Here is a 19,245-nt window from a genome sequence, read left to right as displayed (position 1 = left end):
CTTTAACCTTCATCAACGAGTGTGAATGTTCTGCATGTGAGTGTTGAATACATGACCTCTGCTTTCAATCAGACCATGTGTCACATCATCATCTCTCAAAGTGGAGTGACACTTCCAGCTGCAGATGTGCCTCAGAAGTGGCGAACAAATGACTTAGATCTACAAATGTGTTTATGTGAATCTAATACGTTATCTCACATGTGGCAGAGTATAGCAGCTTGTCAGCATCTCTGTGTATTTTCACGTAATTACTACCATATCATTTAGTTTGGATGATGAAGAAGTTATTAAGAGCAGGAAAAAATGTTGAAAAGAAAACAAACTTTATGTCACTATTGTACATTTTAGACATCATTCTTTAGTTTTTTTTTATTCCATCTGTAGGCACGCTGCTAGAGATTCAAAAAGCAGCCTCATAATAACAATGTTGGCGAGGTAATTAATGCTGCATTCACGTCACGCCGAGGGAACATATTTGCCATTTTCCAGCTAATAAAAACAACATCCAAGTCATAACGCTGTCCAGCTGATAGATGTGTTTTCCCCGAAGCTCTGAAACATCCAACTTGGCTTTAAGACTGCATGGAAATGAAGGGAAAAGCAAACAAACACGGGCGTCTTGTGTCAAATCTATTTCAGTTGTACACATTCTTTATTATTCTTCACTTCCACACAATCAGTTCTGATTATCCTGCGGTGGCTTGTTACTGGATAACTATCAGTTTCTGGACTAATTTGAATTTATGTGCCTCTTGATGCTCAGACAAAAGGAAAAAGCAGCCAAACTGTTGTTATTTCAATACAGGACCCTTCTTATAATATCATTTTAGAGCCAACTGGAAACACAGGCGTGGTTTTAACTCTTGCGCAAAGGAATTACCAATGTCTTTTTCCAAGGCATGGGAAGATATATACAGAAATAACTTTTCTGACTTCTATACGATGGTGTTATAAAAAACTGGTTTGTCTCACCTGCATGCCTTTGGTTCAAGGTGTCGGTTTGCGGCTGGTGGCCGTGACTTTGAAGCTGTCTGATGTAAAAATTCTATAATTAGCATTTATTTTGGGCTAAACAGCATTGCACTAAGTCTTGACACGGCTGCCGGAGACGACCGTGACTTAAAGGGACGTGACGAGTGAAACCAATTAAAAACCAGGGTCGAAAGTAAGGATCAGAGCCTGTGTGCACTTAAAATAAAGCTGCATTCTTTTGGAAAGAGTGCAAAGGCTGCAGAGACAAACCATAAGGATCGTGAAGCGTTACTCCGGAAGATTTGGAAGTGGAGGAAAAAAAACAAAAGCTTGGCACTGTTACTGAAAGTCAAAGAAATAAAAAAACACAGTAAGTTGTTCCAGACATTGTAGATGTTCTCCTCCAGGAGTCCATATATTGAGTCTAGCCTGTCACTATATAATAACCTGTATATGTGCTGTATATTGTTCAGGTTTCTCATGAAAGCATTCCTCACTGGTATCAGCTTTAATGGCTATTATTTATATTTGGGCTGGGCAGGTTTATACTGTGCGCCTACAGAAATCATTACACTGTCCCCTGGGAATGGCCGTAGCAGTGCATGCCTCACCCAGGCAGATGACTCAGCGATAATAAGTTTCACATTTATCGTCTTTTTTTCCTTCGGTGGCATTGGTTACCATCCACTGCTTCTTTCCAGTGTAATGAGAAAGGAACAACTTATGATTATTGAATCCACACAGGCCATGGCTGAGGGGGGGGGGGGGGGGGGGGGGGGGCGGTACTAAAAGACTAAGTATTTAACACATATTCCGTTTTTAAATGTGCAGAGTTTGGTTTAGTGAATGAAAAAGAGATCTGAGATGTGATACTTTTCCGGCTTATCAGGGAATGAAAAGCCTGTGAATGATATCAGAGACCCTCTGCCAAGCTGGAAATATCCAGATGGCTGGCTGGCATTAACTTCCTTGTATGAGAGGCCGCAATAACACCTGTCACACTGAAAAACACACAGGTGCATACCCGGCCTTGTCCCTGTGGCTATTCATACAAAGAGCTTGTGTTGTAGCAAAATGGGCTCTTCCCCTTTCCACACTTTCCATACCTTCACACACAAACAGTCCCCCCCACTCAAACGGCTGTATGAGGCCTTTGACAGACTTCCTCCAAAGCAGACGACGCACATAAAACACAGGGACATGTATGAAAGTATCTGGACCATGAAATGATTTGCAAAAACGGTTGATCACCGCAACGTACAGAGACTATCACAACTGATTGGGTGAGGTATTCCACCACAGGCCCAGCGTGAGTGTATGGAGAGGAGTTTAATCTCCGTTTTAACGGTGGAGGTGATAAGTTGATGGAACCTTGAACGGCTGCCAGATGAACAGGGAGGATCAAGTAGAGGTCTGACCACGTCTCCATGTGCTCTTCAGTGTAAAAGATCAGAGAGAGAGAGAGCGGCGTGGAAAAACAGCGCTTCTACAAGGAAGGACAACGTACTGAAATATTTAATGCTTGATGAAAATTAAAAGTAAAGACCAAGACTTAATTATGTGAATAATATAAGAAACTGAACATCAGCTAATTTCATTCAAGTTAGGGTGCAAAAATAGCTTAAACTTGAGTAAAGTAGTGGTAAACACAACAACATTGATTAGGACAGGGTTGGATTTGGAGCAGACCTCAGATCTCGCAGAAGTTTATTTCAGATTTGTGATGCAGAGTAACTAACTGCGGGCCTCTACTCTTATATGTTGTTTTAAAACTTAAAGGCAAAGCAGTCCCAGATGACCCCAGAGGCCTGGAGGGTTCCTGAGGATTCAGCGAATCTGACGCGCTTTGGGTTTGGTCTTATAAAATATATACACAACAAACAACTGGGAAGTAATTAGTAGCGTTTGAGGAAACATATGATGTATGTCTGGTTGCATATTGAAGGGTTTTAATTTGAATGAAATGGAGAATGGGTGTGAACACCTGATAACTCTTAGTAAGATCTGAGAAAGAGCAAGGTGTTAGATGGCTAAAGAGGCCTAGAAAAGCAAAGTTGTAGTAAAACAGCTAATCATATATCAATGGAATTTTTCAATCTCTCTGTATTTTTAAATGTAATAATGGTTCATTTCAATATTTGATTCACTGAAGAAGATCTCACAATCAAATGAGTGGACTTATAAAAAAATATAATTTCCTAAAACATGGGCATCAGTGTTTTAGCAAAATAGTCGAACTGGGGTAAATGGTGCATGTGTTGGGGACTATTAAAGGACCCATCGTATGCCCATTTTACCACAGTTGATTTGATTCCTTGGGGTCTTCATGAAATGTCTGTAACATAAAAATTACAGACACCGCCCCGCCCCCCCCCCCCGTTCCCACCACAAAGAATCCGTTGTATCAGTATCCTATAATCTGTCTCCGTTTTTTTTGTGTTTCTTCATTGAAGCTACAATTTTCAAACTACTACACCTTCTGTTAAAGATGAACATTATTTAAATACATGCATTAGATATGTGTGTATACGGTATATAATTGTATGTGTATATTTATTCATACAGGGCATATATTCTGAGCGCGCGCACAGGCACAGGCACACGCACACGAACACGCACACACACACACACACACACACACACACACACACCTCAACATATTTATTTGAGGCCTCCTTCTCTGCAATGACTGTTATCAAAACAGATCCTCAGAGAAGCACAAGCACAAGTTGCTCACTGAAATGTAAATGCAAAAGCAAAGAGGGCACTTTAAGTTGTAAATGTTTTTTATGTTCACAAATCTTTATTTATAATTGAGATCATTATTTTCTTTGTGAAGAAGTGTTTATAAATAAGTTCATGAGTTCAGTTTAAGAACATATCTTTGTTATGATCCCGATAAGAGGGCACTTTAAGTTGATCATTCTTTTTATATACACAAATCTATATTTATAACTGAGATAATTATTTATTTTTTAATAAGTCTATTTCCAAATTGTTCAAGAGAGACCACTCCAAATGAGAAATGTTATGCACTTTGATGAAGTTGTAATTTGAAAGTTTCTAGTTACAAAGTTTAATAAATCAGACACAATTTTTTTTCAAAGGGGATACATCACTGAAAAAACGGTTGCGAACCACTGCCTTAGATCATAGACAAGTCTTTAAACTCTGATAAACTGATCTTTAAAAAAACAACAGTTGACATTTATAAAGGGTTTATTCTTTGTGATGTCCTCATTTCAAAGAAAAGTCTTTGCAACAAAAACAAAAGCCTTTGATTGATTAGGCAGGTAGTGGCCACCTCTTAGCTTAGAATACAGTATATTCCATTACTACTTTTTGATGTTGGAAGCATCTGCCAATAAATTCTCTAAAATGGCTAAACAAACAATGGATTTAAACAACAACAAAAAACCTGATGAAGTCAAACTTCTTCGTATGAAAGCGTCATCCAATGCATTCTTGATACTGGACAATCTGGGCTCTGGGAGTTTCGGAATAGTGCAAGAGTGCTTAAAAATTGACACTAGGGAGATTGTGGCTCTGAAGATTCTATCGAAAGAAGATGGCCAAAAGGAACTGGACATTCTTGAGGCGCTCCGGGAGATCGGTCAAGACAAAAATAACTTGGTCAGGTTCAACGGGCATCACACACTCGGTGACGAAATACTCCTGGAATTTGAGAAGCTGGATAAGACTTTGTTTGATTGGATTAGAATGTCCGGGGGCAAGGGGCGGCCTTTGTCTGTGATTCAAGCGATCGCAAAGCAGATGTTAGTGTCTCTGACTGCCCTGAAGAGCTTGAATATAGTACATGCAGACATCAAGCCAAACAATGTTATGTTGGTGGATCAACAGCAACACCCCTCAAAGGTGAAGCTGATTGATTTTGGCATGGCTACTCGGGTCTCCGAATTGGAAACTGGAGATCTTTTCCAGATCATTGGTTTCAGGGCTCCTGAAGTCATGCTGGGACTTCCTCTGAGTGAGGCCATGGATATGTGGGCTCTTGGCTGCATTTTGGCCTACCTGTACCTCGGCACATGTTTGTATAAACTAGGGACTTGCACGTATCAAGCAATGAAGAACTTGGTACAGATAAATGGTCAGCCCAGTGAAAACATGCTAAACTCTGGAAGGTACACCACTTGGTTTTTTACAAAGAAAAAATACATCCAAAAACCATTGTGGAGGCTGAAGGAAGATTGCTGCTGCGAGGAGTGTGCAGTACCAGGAAGGAAACGCACAAAGTCCTCGCAGAGCAGCAAGGGGAGCCCAGCATCCTCTGCGATTCAGAAGCCCGGGCAGTTTGCAAGTCTCGATGACATTGTGTTGACTCGCCCAGGTGCGGCTGATAATGAGGACACTCAGGCCTTTTTAAGCCTCCTAAAAAAGATGCTGCATCTCGATGCAAAAGAAAGAATCGACCCCAGCGAAGCTCTGCGACACCCTTTCATGACCATGAAGCACTTTCCTAGTGAGTGTGTCTCCAATCCCGACACGCCATCGGCCCCTGGGAGAAGAAGAGTTCGCCCATCGGCAGGAAGCAACGCAAAGGGACATAAAACTTATGTAGTAGGGGTGAAAGAAACATACCACTCATCTGCTATCACAAGTCAGGCAGAGGCATCACATGAAAGGGCAACAGGTGTTTGTGGTGAGAAAATCGCTTGCACTGATAGGCGAGCCAAAGGTGATGCTAAAATTAGTCCCCAACAGAAGAATATGAAGAACTTCCGAAGTGAGTGTGTCGCCAATCCCGACACGCCATCGGCCCCTGGGAGAAGAAGAGTTCGCCCATCGGCAGGAAGCAACGCAAAGGGACATAAAACTTATGTAGTAGGGGTGAAAGAAACATACCACTCATCTGCTATCACAAGTCAGGCAGAGGCATCACATGAAAGGGCAACAGGTGTTTGTGGTGAGAAAATCGCTTGCACTGATAGGCGAGCCAAAGGTGATGCTAAAATTAGTCCCCAACAGAAGAATATGAAGAACTTCCGAAGTGAGTGTGTCGCCAATCCCGACACGCCATCGGCCCCTGGGAGAAGAAGAGTTCTCCCATCAGAAGGAAGCAGCGCAAAGGGACATAAAACTTATGTAGTAGGGGTGAAAGAAAGATATCACTCATCTGCTATCACAAGTCAGGCTGAGGCATCACCTGAAAGGGCAAGAGGTGTTCGCAGAGAGAATATCTCTTGCACTAAAAAACGAGCCAAAGGTGATGCTGAAATTGGTCCCCAAAAGAAGAAGATGAAGAACTTTCCTATTATGTGTGTCTCCAATGCCAACACGCCATCGGCCCCTAGGAGAAGAAGAGTTCTCCCATCAGAAGGAAGCAGCGCAAAGGGACATAAAACTTATGTAGTAGGGGTGAAAGAAAGATACCACTCATCTGCTATCACAAGTCAGGCTGAGGCATCACCTGAAAGGGCAACAGGTGTTCGAGGTGAGAACATCTCTTGCACTAAAAAACTAGCCAAAGGTGATGCAGAAATTAGTCCCCAAAAGAAGAAGCTGAAGAACTTTCCTAGTCTGTGTGTCTCCAATGCCGACATGCCATCGGCCCCTAGGAGAAGAAGAGTTCTCCCATCAGAAGGAAGCAGCGCAAAGGGAAATAAAACTTGTGTAGTAGGGGTGAAAGAAAGATACCACTCATCTGCTATCACAAGTCAGGCTGAGGCATCACCTGAAAGGGCAACAGGTGTTCGTGGTGAGAAAATCTCTTGCACTAAAAAACTAGCCAAAGGTGATGCTGAAATTAGTCCCCAAAAGAAGAAGATGAAGAACCTTCCTAGTCTGTGTGTCTCCAATCCCAACACGCCATCGGCCCCTAGGAGAAGAAGAGTTCTCCCATCGGCAGGAAGCAACGCAAAGGGAAATAAAACTTGTGTAGTAGGGGTGAAAGAAAGATACCACTCATCTGCTATCACAAGTCAGGCTGAGGCATCACCTGAAAGGGCAAGAGGTGTTCGCAGAGAGAAAATCTCTTGCACTAAAAAACGAGCCAAAGGTGATGCTGAAATGAATCCCGGAAAGAAGATTATGAAGAACATTATCAAATTTTTTAAAGGACTTTTACCTTGTTCCAATGTGGAAGTTGCTGATTGAACTCAGGTCTGACCTTGAGGACGTGAAAAATAAAAAATATAAATATAAACACAGAGCCCACAGTGCATCAAAATTTGTTACTGTCAACAGATACTGGAAATTCTGGATAAATTGATTCACAATGTTCACGATAATAAATGACAACATTTTCATATCTCGGAAGATCCCAAGTGAAGCATTTCAGAATTGTTTCAAATGTTTCGAAATTTGTCATCATGTCACCATCTCTCAGTGAGTTTCTCACTCATGGACAGTGTTGGGCAAGTTACTGAAAATTAGTAATTAGTTAGAGTTACTAGTTACTTCTTTTAAAAGTAATTGAATTACTTCACCAGTTACTGTATATCAAAAGTAATAAGTTAGTAGGGAAAGTAGTAGTAGTAGTAGTAGTAGTAACTTAAAAGTTACTTTCTGTTATTTTATTGTGAAAATGTTTATTGGGAAAATGTTACATGATTTTATTTTGAAACGGTTCCGGTAGAGTCGCAGACATCCTGTAATGACGACAACGGCGCTACGGAAAATGTTTATGTTTTTAGCGACCCTCCGAAGAAGCACAATGTCTTACGGTGTCCAAGGTGTTTCTAAGTTGTTCAAAGCTGTATTAAGGTGTACGGTGTTACAAGGACGGCTCAAATAAACAACCAGAGCATCAGTTTAAGTCTCGACCATCTTTAGGGGGATCTGCTTCACTTGTCTTCTTGTCTGCAAGTGTTCAGTTTTCACAAAAGAGAGTAACACGAGTAACAAACTCATTTAAATTTCAGAAATTGTTACTGCGTTACTTGATTTAAAAAAAATACTTTTTTAAATGCTCATTTCCGCTAAAAGTAGTGTAATTACAGTAACGCGTTACTTTGTAGCGCATTACTCCCAACACTGCTCATGGAGCAATCAAATTTTTTACAAATATATTACAGGCATCCCTATACTGTCAAGATGAAGTACTGAAATCCACACAATTTTATCTTGATAATCTAATTTTTTTACAGTAGCAATATTTAGAACCCTACATACAGCTTTAGTTTGTCACATTACATCGTGAGTGAAGTGAGGTCCCCTGGCAGGTACTGTAGGATCTGGAGCGTATTTAAAATGGGCCTGAATGGAGCCATCCCTGCCTGGCCCTGACTTGAACACTACTCTACACTCTCAATTTATTTACCTTGAGAATGTTGTTATTAGTTTTTGGTGATATATCAGCAGGAACAGGTTGAGGGGCTGAGGAGACAGAGTGGGGACTATTAAAGGACCCATCGTATGCCCATTTTACCACAGTTGATTTGATTCCTTGGGGTCTTCATGAAATGTCTGTAACATAAAAATTACAGACACTGCCCCCCCCCCCCCGTTCCCACCACAAAGAATACGTTGTATCAGTATCCTGTAATCTGTCTCCGTTTTTTTTGTGTTTCTTCATTGAAGCTACAATTTTCAAACTACTACACCTTCTGTTAAAGATGAACATTATTTAAATACATGCATTAGATATGTGTGTATACGGTATATAATTGTATGTGTATATTTATTCATACAGGGCATATATTCTGAGCGCACGCACAGGCACACGCACATGCACACGAACATGCACACACACACACACACACACACACCTCAACATATTTATTTGAGGCCTCCTTCTCTGCAATGACTGTTATCAAAACAGATCCTCAGAGAAGCACAAGCACAAGTTGCTCACTGAAATGTAAATGCAAAAGCAAAGAGGGCACTTTAAGTTGTAAATGTTTTTTATGTTCACAAATCTTTATTTATAATTGAGATCATTATTTTCTTTGTGAAGAAGTGTTTATAAATAAGTTCATGAGTTCAGTTTAAGAACATATCTTTGTTATGATCCCGATAAGAGGGCACTTTAAGTTGATCATTCTTTTTATATACACAAATCTATATTTATAACTGAGATAATTATTTATTTTTTAATAAGTCTATTTCCAAATTGTTCAAGAGAGACCACTCCAAATGAGAAATGTTATGCACTTTGATGAAGTTGTAATTTGAAAGTTTCTAGTTACAAAGTTTAATAAATCAGACACAATTTTTTTTCAAAGGGGATACATCACTGAAAAAACGGTTGCGAACCACTGCCTTAGATCATAGACAAGTCTTTAAACTCTGATAAACTGATCTTTAAAAAAACAACAGTTGACATTTATAAAGGGTTTATTCTTTGTGATGTCCTCATTTCAAAGAAAAGTCTTTGCAACAAAAACAAAAGCCTTTGATTGATTAGGCAGGTAGTGGCCACCTCTTAGCTTAGAATACAGTATATTCCATTACTACTTTTTGATGTTGGAAGCATCTGCCAATAAATTCTCTAAAATGGCTAAACAAACAATGGATTTAAACAACAACAAAAAACCTGATGAAGTCAAACTTCTTCGTATGAAAGCGTCATCCAATGCATTCTTGATACTGGACAATCTGGGCTCTGGGAGTTTCGGAATAGTGCAAGAGTGCTTAAAAATTGACACTAGGGAGATTGTGGCTCTGAAGATTCTATCGAAAGAAGATGGCCAAAAGGAACTGGACATTCTTGAGGCGCTCCGGGAGATCGGTCAAGACAAAAATAACTTGGTCAGGTTCAACGGGCATCACACACTCGGTGACGAAATACTCCTGGAATTTGAGAAGCTGGATAAGACTTTGTTTGATTGGATTAGAATGTCCGGGGGCAAGGGGCGGCCTTTGTCTGTGATTCAAGCGATCGCAAAGCAGATGTTAGTGTCTCTGACTGCCCTGAAGAGCTTGAATATAGTACATGCAGACATCAAGCCAAACAATGTTATGTTGGTGGATCAACAGCAACAGCCCTCAAAGGTGAAGCTGATTGATTTTGGCATGGCTACTCGGGTCTCCGAATTGGAAACTGGAGATCTTTTCCAGATCATTGGTTTCAGGGCTCCTGAAGTCATGCTGGGACTTCCTCTGAGTGAGGCCATGGATATGTGGGCTCTTGGCTGCATTTTGGCCTACCTGTACCTCGGCACATGTTTGTATAAACTAGGGACTTGCACGTATCAAGCAATGAAGAACTTGGTACAGATAAATGGTCAGCCCAGTGAAAACATGCTAAACTCTGGAAGGTACACCACTTGGTTTTTTACAAAGAAAAAATACATCCAAAAACCATTGTGGAGGCTGAAGGAAGATTGCTGCTGCGAGGAGTGTGCAGTACCAGGAAGGAAACGCACAAAGTCCTCGCAGAGCAGCAAGGGGAGCCCAGCATCCTCTGCGATTCAGAAGCCCGGGCAGTTTGCAAGTCTCGATGACATTGTGTTGACTCGCCCAGGTGCGGCTGATAATGAGGACACTCAGGCCTTTTTAAGCCTCCTAAAAAAGATGCTGCATCTCGATGCAAAAGAAAGAATCGACCCCAGCGAAGCTCTGCGACACCCTTTCATGACCATGAAGCACTTTCCTAGTGAGTGTGTCTCCAATCCCGACACGCCATCGGCCCCTGGGAGAAGAAGAGTTCGCCCATCGGCAGGAAGCAACGCAAAGGGACATAAAACTTATGTAGTAGGGGTGAAAGAAACATACCACTCATCTGCTATCACAAGTCAGGCAGAGGCATCACATGAAAGGGCAACAGGTGTTTGTGGTGAGAAAATCGCTTGCACTGATAGGCGAGCCAAAGGTGATGCTAAAATTAGTCCCCAACAGAAGAATATGAAGAACTTCCGAAGTGAGTGTGTCGCCAATCCCGACACGCCATCGGCCCCTGGGAGAAGAAGAGTTCGCCCATCGGCAGGAAGCAACGCAAAGGGACATAAAACTTATGTAGTAGGGGTGAAAGAAACATACCACTCATCTGCTATCACAAGTCAGGCAGAGGCATCACATGAAAGGGCAACAGGTGTTTGTGGTGAGAAAATCGCTTGCACTGATAGGCGAGCCAAAGGTGATGCTAAAATTAGTCCCCAACAGAAGAATATGAAGAACTTCCGAAGTGAGTGTGTCGCCAATCCCGACACGCCATCGGCCCCTGGGAGAAGAAGAGTTCTCCCATCAGAAGGAAGCAGCGCAAAGGGACATAAAACTTATGTAGTAGGGGTGAAAGAAAGATACCACTCATCTGCTATCACAAGTCAGGCTGAGGCATCACCTGAAAGGGCAACAGGTGTTCGAGGTGAGAACATCTCTTGCACTAAAAAACTAGCCAAAGGTGATGCAGAAATTAGTCCCCAAAAGAAGAAGCTGAAGAACTTTCCTAGTCTGTGTGTCTCCAATGCCGACACGCCATCGGCCCCTAGGAGAAGAAGAGTTCTCCCATCAGAAGGAAGCAGCGCAAAGGGAAATAAAACTTGTGTAGTAGGGGTGAAAGAAAGATACCACTCATCTGCTATCACAAGTCAGGCTGAGGCATCACCTGAAAGGGCAACAGGTGTTCGTGGTGAGAAAATCTCCTGCACTAAAAAACTAGCCAAAGGTGATGCTGAAATTAGTCCCCAAAAGAAGAAGATGAAGAACCTTCCTAGTCTGTGTGTCTCCAATCCCGACACGCCATCGGCCCCTAGGAGAAGAAGAGTTCTCCCATCGGCAGGAAGCAACGCAAAGGGAAATAAAACTTGTGTAGTAGGGGTGAAAGAAAGATACCACTCATCTGCTATCACAAGTCAGGCTGAGGCATCACCTGAAAGGGCAAGAGGTGTTCGCAGAGAGAAAATCTCTTGCACTAAAAAACGAGCCAAAGGTGATGCTGAAATGAATCCCGGAAAGAAGATTATGAAGAACATAATCAAATTTTTTAAAGGACTTTTACCTTGTTCCAATGTGGAAGTTGCTGATTGAACTCAGGTCTGACCTTGAGGACGTGAAAAATAAAAAAATAAATATAAACACAGAGCCCACAGTGCATCTAAATTTGTTACTGTCAACAGATACTGGAAACTCTGGATAAATTGATTCACAATGTTCACGATAATAAATGACAACATTTTCATATCTCGGTAAATCCCAAGTGAAGCATTTCAGAATTTTATATCAGTGACAGAATTGTTTCAAATGTTTTGAAATTTGTCATCATGTCACCATCTCCCAGTGAGTTTCTCACTCATGGACAGTGTTGGGCAAGTTACTGAAAATTAGTAATTAGTTAGAGTTACTAGTTACTTCTTTTAAAAGTAATTGAATTACTTCACCAGTTACTGTATATCAAAAGTAATAAGTTACTAGGGAAAGTAGTAGTAGTAGTAGTAGTAGTAACTTAAAAGTTACTTTCTGTTATTTTATTGTGAAAATGTTTATTGGGAAAATGTTACATGATTTTATTTTGAAACGGTTCCGGTAGAGTCGCAGACATCCTGTAATGACGACAACGGCGCTACGGAAAATGTTTATGTTTTTAGCGACCCTCCGAAGAAGCACAATGTCTTACGTTGTCCAAGGTGTTTCTAAGTTGTTCAAAGCTGTATTAAGGTGTACGGTGTTACAAGGACGGCTCAAATAAACAACCAGAGCATCAGTTTAAGTCTCGACCATCTTTAGGGGGATCTGCTTCACTTGTCTTCTTGTCTGCAAGTGTTCAGTTTTCACAAAAGAGAGTAACACGAGTAACAAACTCATTTAAATTTCAGAAATTGTTACTGCGTTACTTGATTTAAAAAAAATACTTTTTTAAATGCTCATTTCCGCTAAAAGTAGTGTAATTACAGTAACGCGTTACTTTGTAGCGCATTACTCCCAACACTGCTCATGGAGCAATCAAATTTTTTACAAATATATTACAGGCATCCCTATACTGTCAAGATGAAGTACTGAAATCCACACAATTTTATCTTGATAACCTCATTTTTTTTACGGTAGCAATATTTAGAACCCTACATACAGCTTTAGTTTGTCACATTACATCATGAGTGAAGTGAGGTCCCCTGGCAGGTACTGTAGGATCTGGAGCGTATTTAAAATGGGCCTGAATGGAGCCATCCCTGCCTGGCCCTGACTTGAACACTACTCTACACTCTCAATTTATTTACCTTGAGAATGTTGTTATTAGTTTTTGGTGATATATCAGCAGGAACAGGTTGAGGGGCTGAGGAGACAGAGATCGACATGAAGGCAGTAAACACAGCGTAGTTTGAGAGCAGAGCTCTGAATGTGTAGGCTCACCCATGATCCCCGGCTTCCTGAACCACAAGAGCTGCCGTTCAATTCCATTGTCAATATTAAAAAAAATGTCCACACTGAATATTGCAAATAAAAGCTGCTTTTAGTAACTTCTCACTCGCTTCCGCCAATCAGCAGCTCAGCATTACTCTTGAACTTGCTGGGACTGATTCTGTTCATTTAAGCTAAGACTATCAGTCAGTTACAGTCATCTGACTGAAGGTTGAAACCTACTCACCAAAGTAACAGCACGGACAGGCATCTGGGGTGAGGAGTGGGAATGAAAGTGGCCCCATTTTATCTCCCGAAGTCAGTGTACCATCAATCTAATTTTCAGGCGGCTATTTTAAGGTTAAAAAGTTGGATCATGTTCCTTTAAAGAGACACGTCAATTTACTAGATTCGACAAACTTAAGTTCTTATGATGCTGATATTAATCTGATGACCTTATTTTGCTTCTCTTAGGGAAACAGAAGGATGCGTTTTCAAAAAGATTGGTTAAAATGTTCAGCTGTTTGAAGAGGACTCGAGTGAACCTCCTCTGGCTTTCAGCAGGCCTGATGCAGGAGTGGGTGTCACCTGCACGATAGGACATTAGAGGTGAATTCAGATTCAAATGAGGACGAACAATTCAGCAGACAATGAATTGCGCTGTTTGTGCAGTTTGCAGACACACACACACACACACACACACACACACACACACACACACACACACACACACACACACACAGAAACACACACAGAGAACCAGTCAGGCACACAGGATGTGAGGGGAAAAGGATTTAAGTCTGTGAAAGCTGCAGCGTCATACGCTAAATATTTGCCCATTCTGTGTTGTTCATCCAGTATTCTCTGATGTTGAAATGTTCCCAGGCGAAGATTCTCTCAAACCACTTTCTCCAGATGGCTTCTCTATCTGACCTTCACCACAACCCACAGAATGTGAACAGCCGGGGGTACACAGCCCGGCTGCATACAAAAATGAAACAAGATGACAACTTTTCTCTTGTAGTACATAACTTGACCTCTCCTGTTCCCCTGGCTTATCCAGAGTATCTGTATTTTTTACTTTTGTTTCACGTGTCTGTCTGCTTAATGACTCTCACTTCCTTTTTTCTATTCCTGCTTCCTCTCTCCATCTCCATCTGCCTATTCTCCCTCAGTTGCCAGTGATACATAGCAGAGTGGGCAGAGAGCGGCCTGCACAGCGATTACCTGCATACTAAACAAACCCTAACAGATTTGAATGAGGCAGCAGCCCTTTGACTGGAGCTGCTCTTCATTAGGCTGACGTCAGATCACCAGGGGGGCACTCCAGTGGTTCCCTCTTACCACAACACCACAAGCTCCAATGAGGCGAAAAAGTGCATAATTTACAATAAACACTAACGTGTTACACAATTTGACTCCTTTATAGGTTAAAGGTCAACAACAGTTAAGATGTTTGCTTAAGCAAGGGCTTCGATTCCAGGTATATCACATAAACGGCACAATAATCATCTAAATATGTTATGTAAATATGTAATAATTCTGGACATAATAAACACAAATTGCTTAAAGGAAATTACAAACTAACTTGACAGTTTTTCTGCAGATATTAGTCCTAATTACCAAATGTCACGTCAAGCTGTAAAAAACTACCTTACCATCCATACTTCCACTTAGTTCAACACCACAACAGCAGAGGACAATGGATCAGGTACATAACCCTGGTGTTTTGACAACATAATGCAGGAAAACATACTGCATGACTGGGTCTGTGGGGGTGTATTGCTTTGCTCTCTCACCAGAACTGAGGGGGACTTTTTGAAGCGGCGCAGCAGATGTTTCTGCGCCAGGCTGAGACGTTTCCCCTCGGCGTGATGGCAGGATGATCCACACCCGTGCTGGAGGACGTTGCTTTTTGCCGCAGCCGGACCCGGCTATTGTTGGGCTGCAGCCACTGATAACAGTGCGAACCCACAAGGTGCTCTGCAACGGGCAGCTGGATTTCGTCTTCGATGATGCTAGAGGAGGGAAGATTTTTTTAATAAAACAATTAAGCCGCAGATTTGGTGTTAGTGAATATTTACAGCAGAGAGGAAGGTACATGTGGGATAGTCTCTAAAGAAAGCCACTAGGATCAAATCCTTGATGGTTTTAGGCTTTTTATGTTTTTTCTTCTTCACATGATCATAGGGGGGAGGACATTTTCTACAGGGAATTGTTTGGCAGCAAAACGAAACAGATTTAACTTTGATTGTCAATTTGGATAATTCAAGGTATCAAGGAGGCAAGCAGGGAAATGAACAGAAGCCCAAATATCAATCTTTGGGGAACGCCACATTTCTGTTCACTCAAATATGACACAATTCACCTGTTTTGTTTAGATCTAAATTAATTAAAGCTGTCAGTGCAAAGTGACAGATTTTTTTGAGTAGTCATTTACAGTCAAAATCAAAGCAAATAGATGGACAGTTAGACAGTAATTTATTCAAAATCATCAAAATAAATGCTCACACTTTGGTGGCTTGTTGACGGTTATGATTCAATCTTGATGAGATGGTTTGGAATAAGGGAAATGCTGAATACCAGTTTGTACTTAAACCAGTGTAATTCCACCACTGCTCGTTTTCACTAATAGATCCTCTCAGGTTTGAGCCAAATCCGTAAAATCAATATTTTAATTAGTATAAATGATTATTAAAGCATGGATTATTTGGGATCTACCTGTGTGAATTAAATTAAAATTCAATAAAGCAAAGCAAAGAAATTGATGAGCTACTAAAACGAATGAGCATGGGAGCTATCTAGGGAAAAGAATGGGTGTTTGAGGAGTAGTTGGGGAAATAAGGTGAGCTATAGACCCAATTTATCTGAGGCATCTGCTCTTTTGTCGAAAAGGGAAAGAGCAACACAGAACACACACATGTGGGGCAGAGGAAGCTCCAGTTGAGGAGTCAGTTTTTATTTTCAGCTTTTACGAGTTTGAGATTCCTTGTTAACAATCTTTATGCGTTGAGAATGCAGCAGCCCAACATTTTTGTTATCCAGCCATGTTTGTTGCTACACAACATATCGTTTTAATCCGATACTGATGTTGTGTTTTTTGATTGCACTTCAGCGGTGCAGCCGGACAGGAAATCGGTAACGATTGAACACCTTGTCTGCCACCTGTCACGGCTGCCACCGGGACGTGCAGCACATTCATGTTTACCGCTTCACATTCAGAGCACGCACGTGAAAGACGTGATATGTGTACCCAAACTGAACGTTGTGTTTGTGTTCCAACCAGTTTGCTGGATTATTGTATTAACGCCCTCTATCGAGAAAGGCTGTGTTCACCTCAAGAAAAACAAAGCACCAATTCAAGCTCGACAAAAGTAATTTTATCAATAAAGCTGTGTCTGCATATATAACACACGAGTAAACAACAAGAAAAACACCCTTTCATCAGTTTACACAGGCACGCTCCTATTTAGAATACAACCCTCCACAAAGCACAAACAGTTTAACTCTTTTGTAATGTAATAAATAAATAAAAGCACACACACATATAGACACGGTACCAAAATCACATCAAAACACTGCCACTGCCTTCTTGTCCCATTAGAAGACTGCAATGTTAATTCAATTCATCTTTTATAGTGTTGGTTAAAAACACCTAAAGCATTGCAGGGACCTCTTTAATCAAAAACCCCCATGAGCAATAAGAAGTAAATATACAACGTAAGTAAGATGTTCTGCATCGGAACCTGCCGGGCCCTTTCTGTGTGGAGTTCACATGTTCTTCCTGTGTCTGTCTGGGTTTTCGTGCTGGTACTCCAGCTTCCTCCTACAGTCTAAATACATGCAGTTCAGGTTAGCAGGAGACTCTAAATTGACAGCAGATGTGAAAGTGAGAGTGAATTGATGTTTGTCTCTGTATGTTGGACTTGTGCTGGACTGGGGACACGTCCATGGTGCCTCTCACCCAATGTCAGCTGGGATTGGCCCCAGCCGCCCTGCCTACCCGCTAAAAGATAAGCACTATAGATAATGGATGGACTATGTGAATATTCAAGTTTAAGAATGAGGGGTTTCAGGTACAGCTTCATATTGTACTGGGTGATAATTTAAGAATAAGACCTCAGTCACACATTCGCAAATTTGAAGTGAATATCGCTGACCAAAGTTTAGCAAAATTGAACTCCAAATCACTTCACAAGAGGAAGCAGAGGTTTAATTTGCCTCCTTGCTCTCACAGAGTGAAAGACAACGCGAGGCCACGGTTCATCAATGAAACATTTGAATATGTGGGACCTCACCTTTACAAATAAAGATGAAGTTAAATGGTCTTTTCATTAAGTGAAGGCAGAAAATTCAAATAAAAAGGTTCTATCGATACTAAAGCCATGCCTGGATGTGATGCAGATATCAGCAGAAAAACCCTCTCAATCTTCATACTACCATGTTGATGGTTAGCAGGTCAAATGTTTACAGAGTTCACCATCTTCAAATAACATATCTGCATGATCGCAGGTGATAAGCACTAGAGACAGAGAACAGTTGAATCTGAGGGGAATGGCATGTGCAGGTATTTGGGCATAAACCAAAGTACTGGACAAATACAAAGTTTCACCTGGACATGCAGCTCAAGATGAAAAGTGAAGCGATGACAAGTTGTTGTAATTCATCCGGGGGTGAACACAAATGTTTGTGTTGAATGAGTGTGAGTGAGTGCGAATGTGAGTGCAAAGAAAATTTGTACAAAATGTAATGGCAATCTGTTATGTCGTTTTTCAAGTGCAGGAGCAACTGACTGTCAGACATTACTATCCCAAGAAATATATGAAGCAGGAATAAAAGAAAACAAAACTTTTGCAACACAACATTTTTTTACATTGTGCAGATGGGCTGGAAAGATGCTTTCTCAGGCTTTTGTGGTGGAAATGCTGCGCCGTGATAAACCAGAGAGATATTACTACAGCTGCAACATCTTTCTTAAAATCCACATCTGAGCTTATTTTTCCTATCAAGAAAAAACATTCTTCCGATAAAAGAAGTAATATTGATGGCTACAGGCAGTGAGTCGGAATAACTGGGAATGATGCTGTCGTGCCTCATCTTTCAATTCTAATGCTTTGTGCTTTGCATTATGCTCGTACATAAACAGAGCCTGTCTGATAAGTGACAGAGAGACAGTTTACTCTATGGCAGGACAATCCCCCGCTGGAGAGATGCAGCCTGATGTTTTTGCTGATATTGGGTTTACACTTTCTCCCCCCCTGTGGTACATTTAATAAATATGTTGCTCCAGAGATGAGATTTGTGGGACTTGAGGAAGGGTGAGAGGGAAAAGAACGGATGCAGAGGCCCAGGCAGACAATTTAGACCACACGCACAAACACAAATAACAGAAAGCAAAGAGACAGTGAACACCCGGTGGGGCTTTGAGTTAAGGTGCATGACACATCTGAGATTGAGTCTGAAACAACCTCAGTTTCCTTATCTCAGTTTCTCTCTATGTTTTTCCAATAACTCTCCACCCCACAAAAAAAGACCACACAGCAATCTTTTAAATATACAAGAAAAATGAAAAGAACATTTTTTACAGGGAAAAGCTTTCTGAGGCCGCCCGATCCATTCCTCGGTGCTTAGGCCTCCATTAATGTCTATATCTTCCTCCTAGTGCTGGGTTGGCTTTTTAAGAGTCTCGAATTTTTCGATATTCAGAGGTACACTATGGTTTCTTCCCTGCCCTCCTCCCCCCCACTGTCAGTCTCCAAGGAAACCAGCGCACTGAGGTCCAGCTGAGGGTCTCTGGGATGCGGGAGCTCCGGATACACATCGGTTCCACTCGCCCTCGACAACCAGGTCTCCCCGATGTAGCTGTGACTGCTGTGATCTGTGTGGGCACACAAAAACCAATCAATGTTATTATAGGTAATGCAGTGACCTTATTAAACCTGCCTGTTCTCTTGTTCTGTATTAATGCTCAGGAGCTACTTGAGAATTATTCCTTGTCATTAGCGAGTCCTCCTTAAACTGTTTAACAATTTATTCTGTGGT

The 19,245-nt window shown here is 41.4% G+C and overlaps 1 protein-coding gene across 1 annotated transcript in view; it reads right to left on the bottom strand.

Moving 5' to 3' along the window:
- Positions 1–16,561: 16,561 nt before the first annotated feature.
- arhgef28a (Rho guanine nucleotide exchange factor (GEF) 28a) overlaps positions 16,562–19,245 on the bottom strand; it is a 48,189-nt gene continuing 45,505 nt past the window's right edge. The window contains exon 36 of the mRNA XM_062412699.1: positions 16,562–19,081. Coding sequence (XP_062268683.1) covers positions 18,906–19,081 — 176 coding nt within the window. The 3' untranslated portion in view covers positions 16,562–18,905. The remainder of the gene's footprint in view (positions 19,082–19,245) is intronic.

The sequence above is a fragment of the Platichthys flesus genome, chromosome 19 (assembly GCF_949316205.1).
Source record: "Platichthys flesus chromosome 19, fPlaFle2.1, whole genome shotgun sequence".
NCBI classification, from domain to species: domain Eukaryota; kingdom Metazoa; phylum Chordata; class Actinopteri; order Pleuronectiformes; family Pleuronectidae; genus Platichthys; species Platichthys flesus.
The sequence above is the reverse complement of the archived record's forward strand: the minus strand, read 5'-3'. Positions and strand labels throughout refer to the sequence as shown.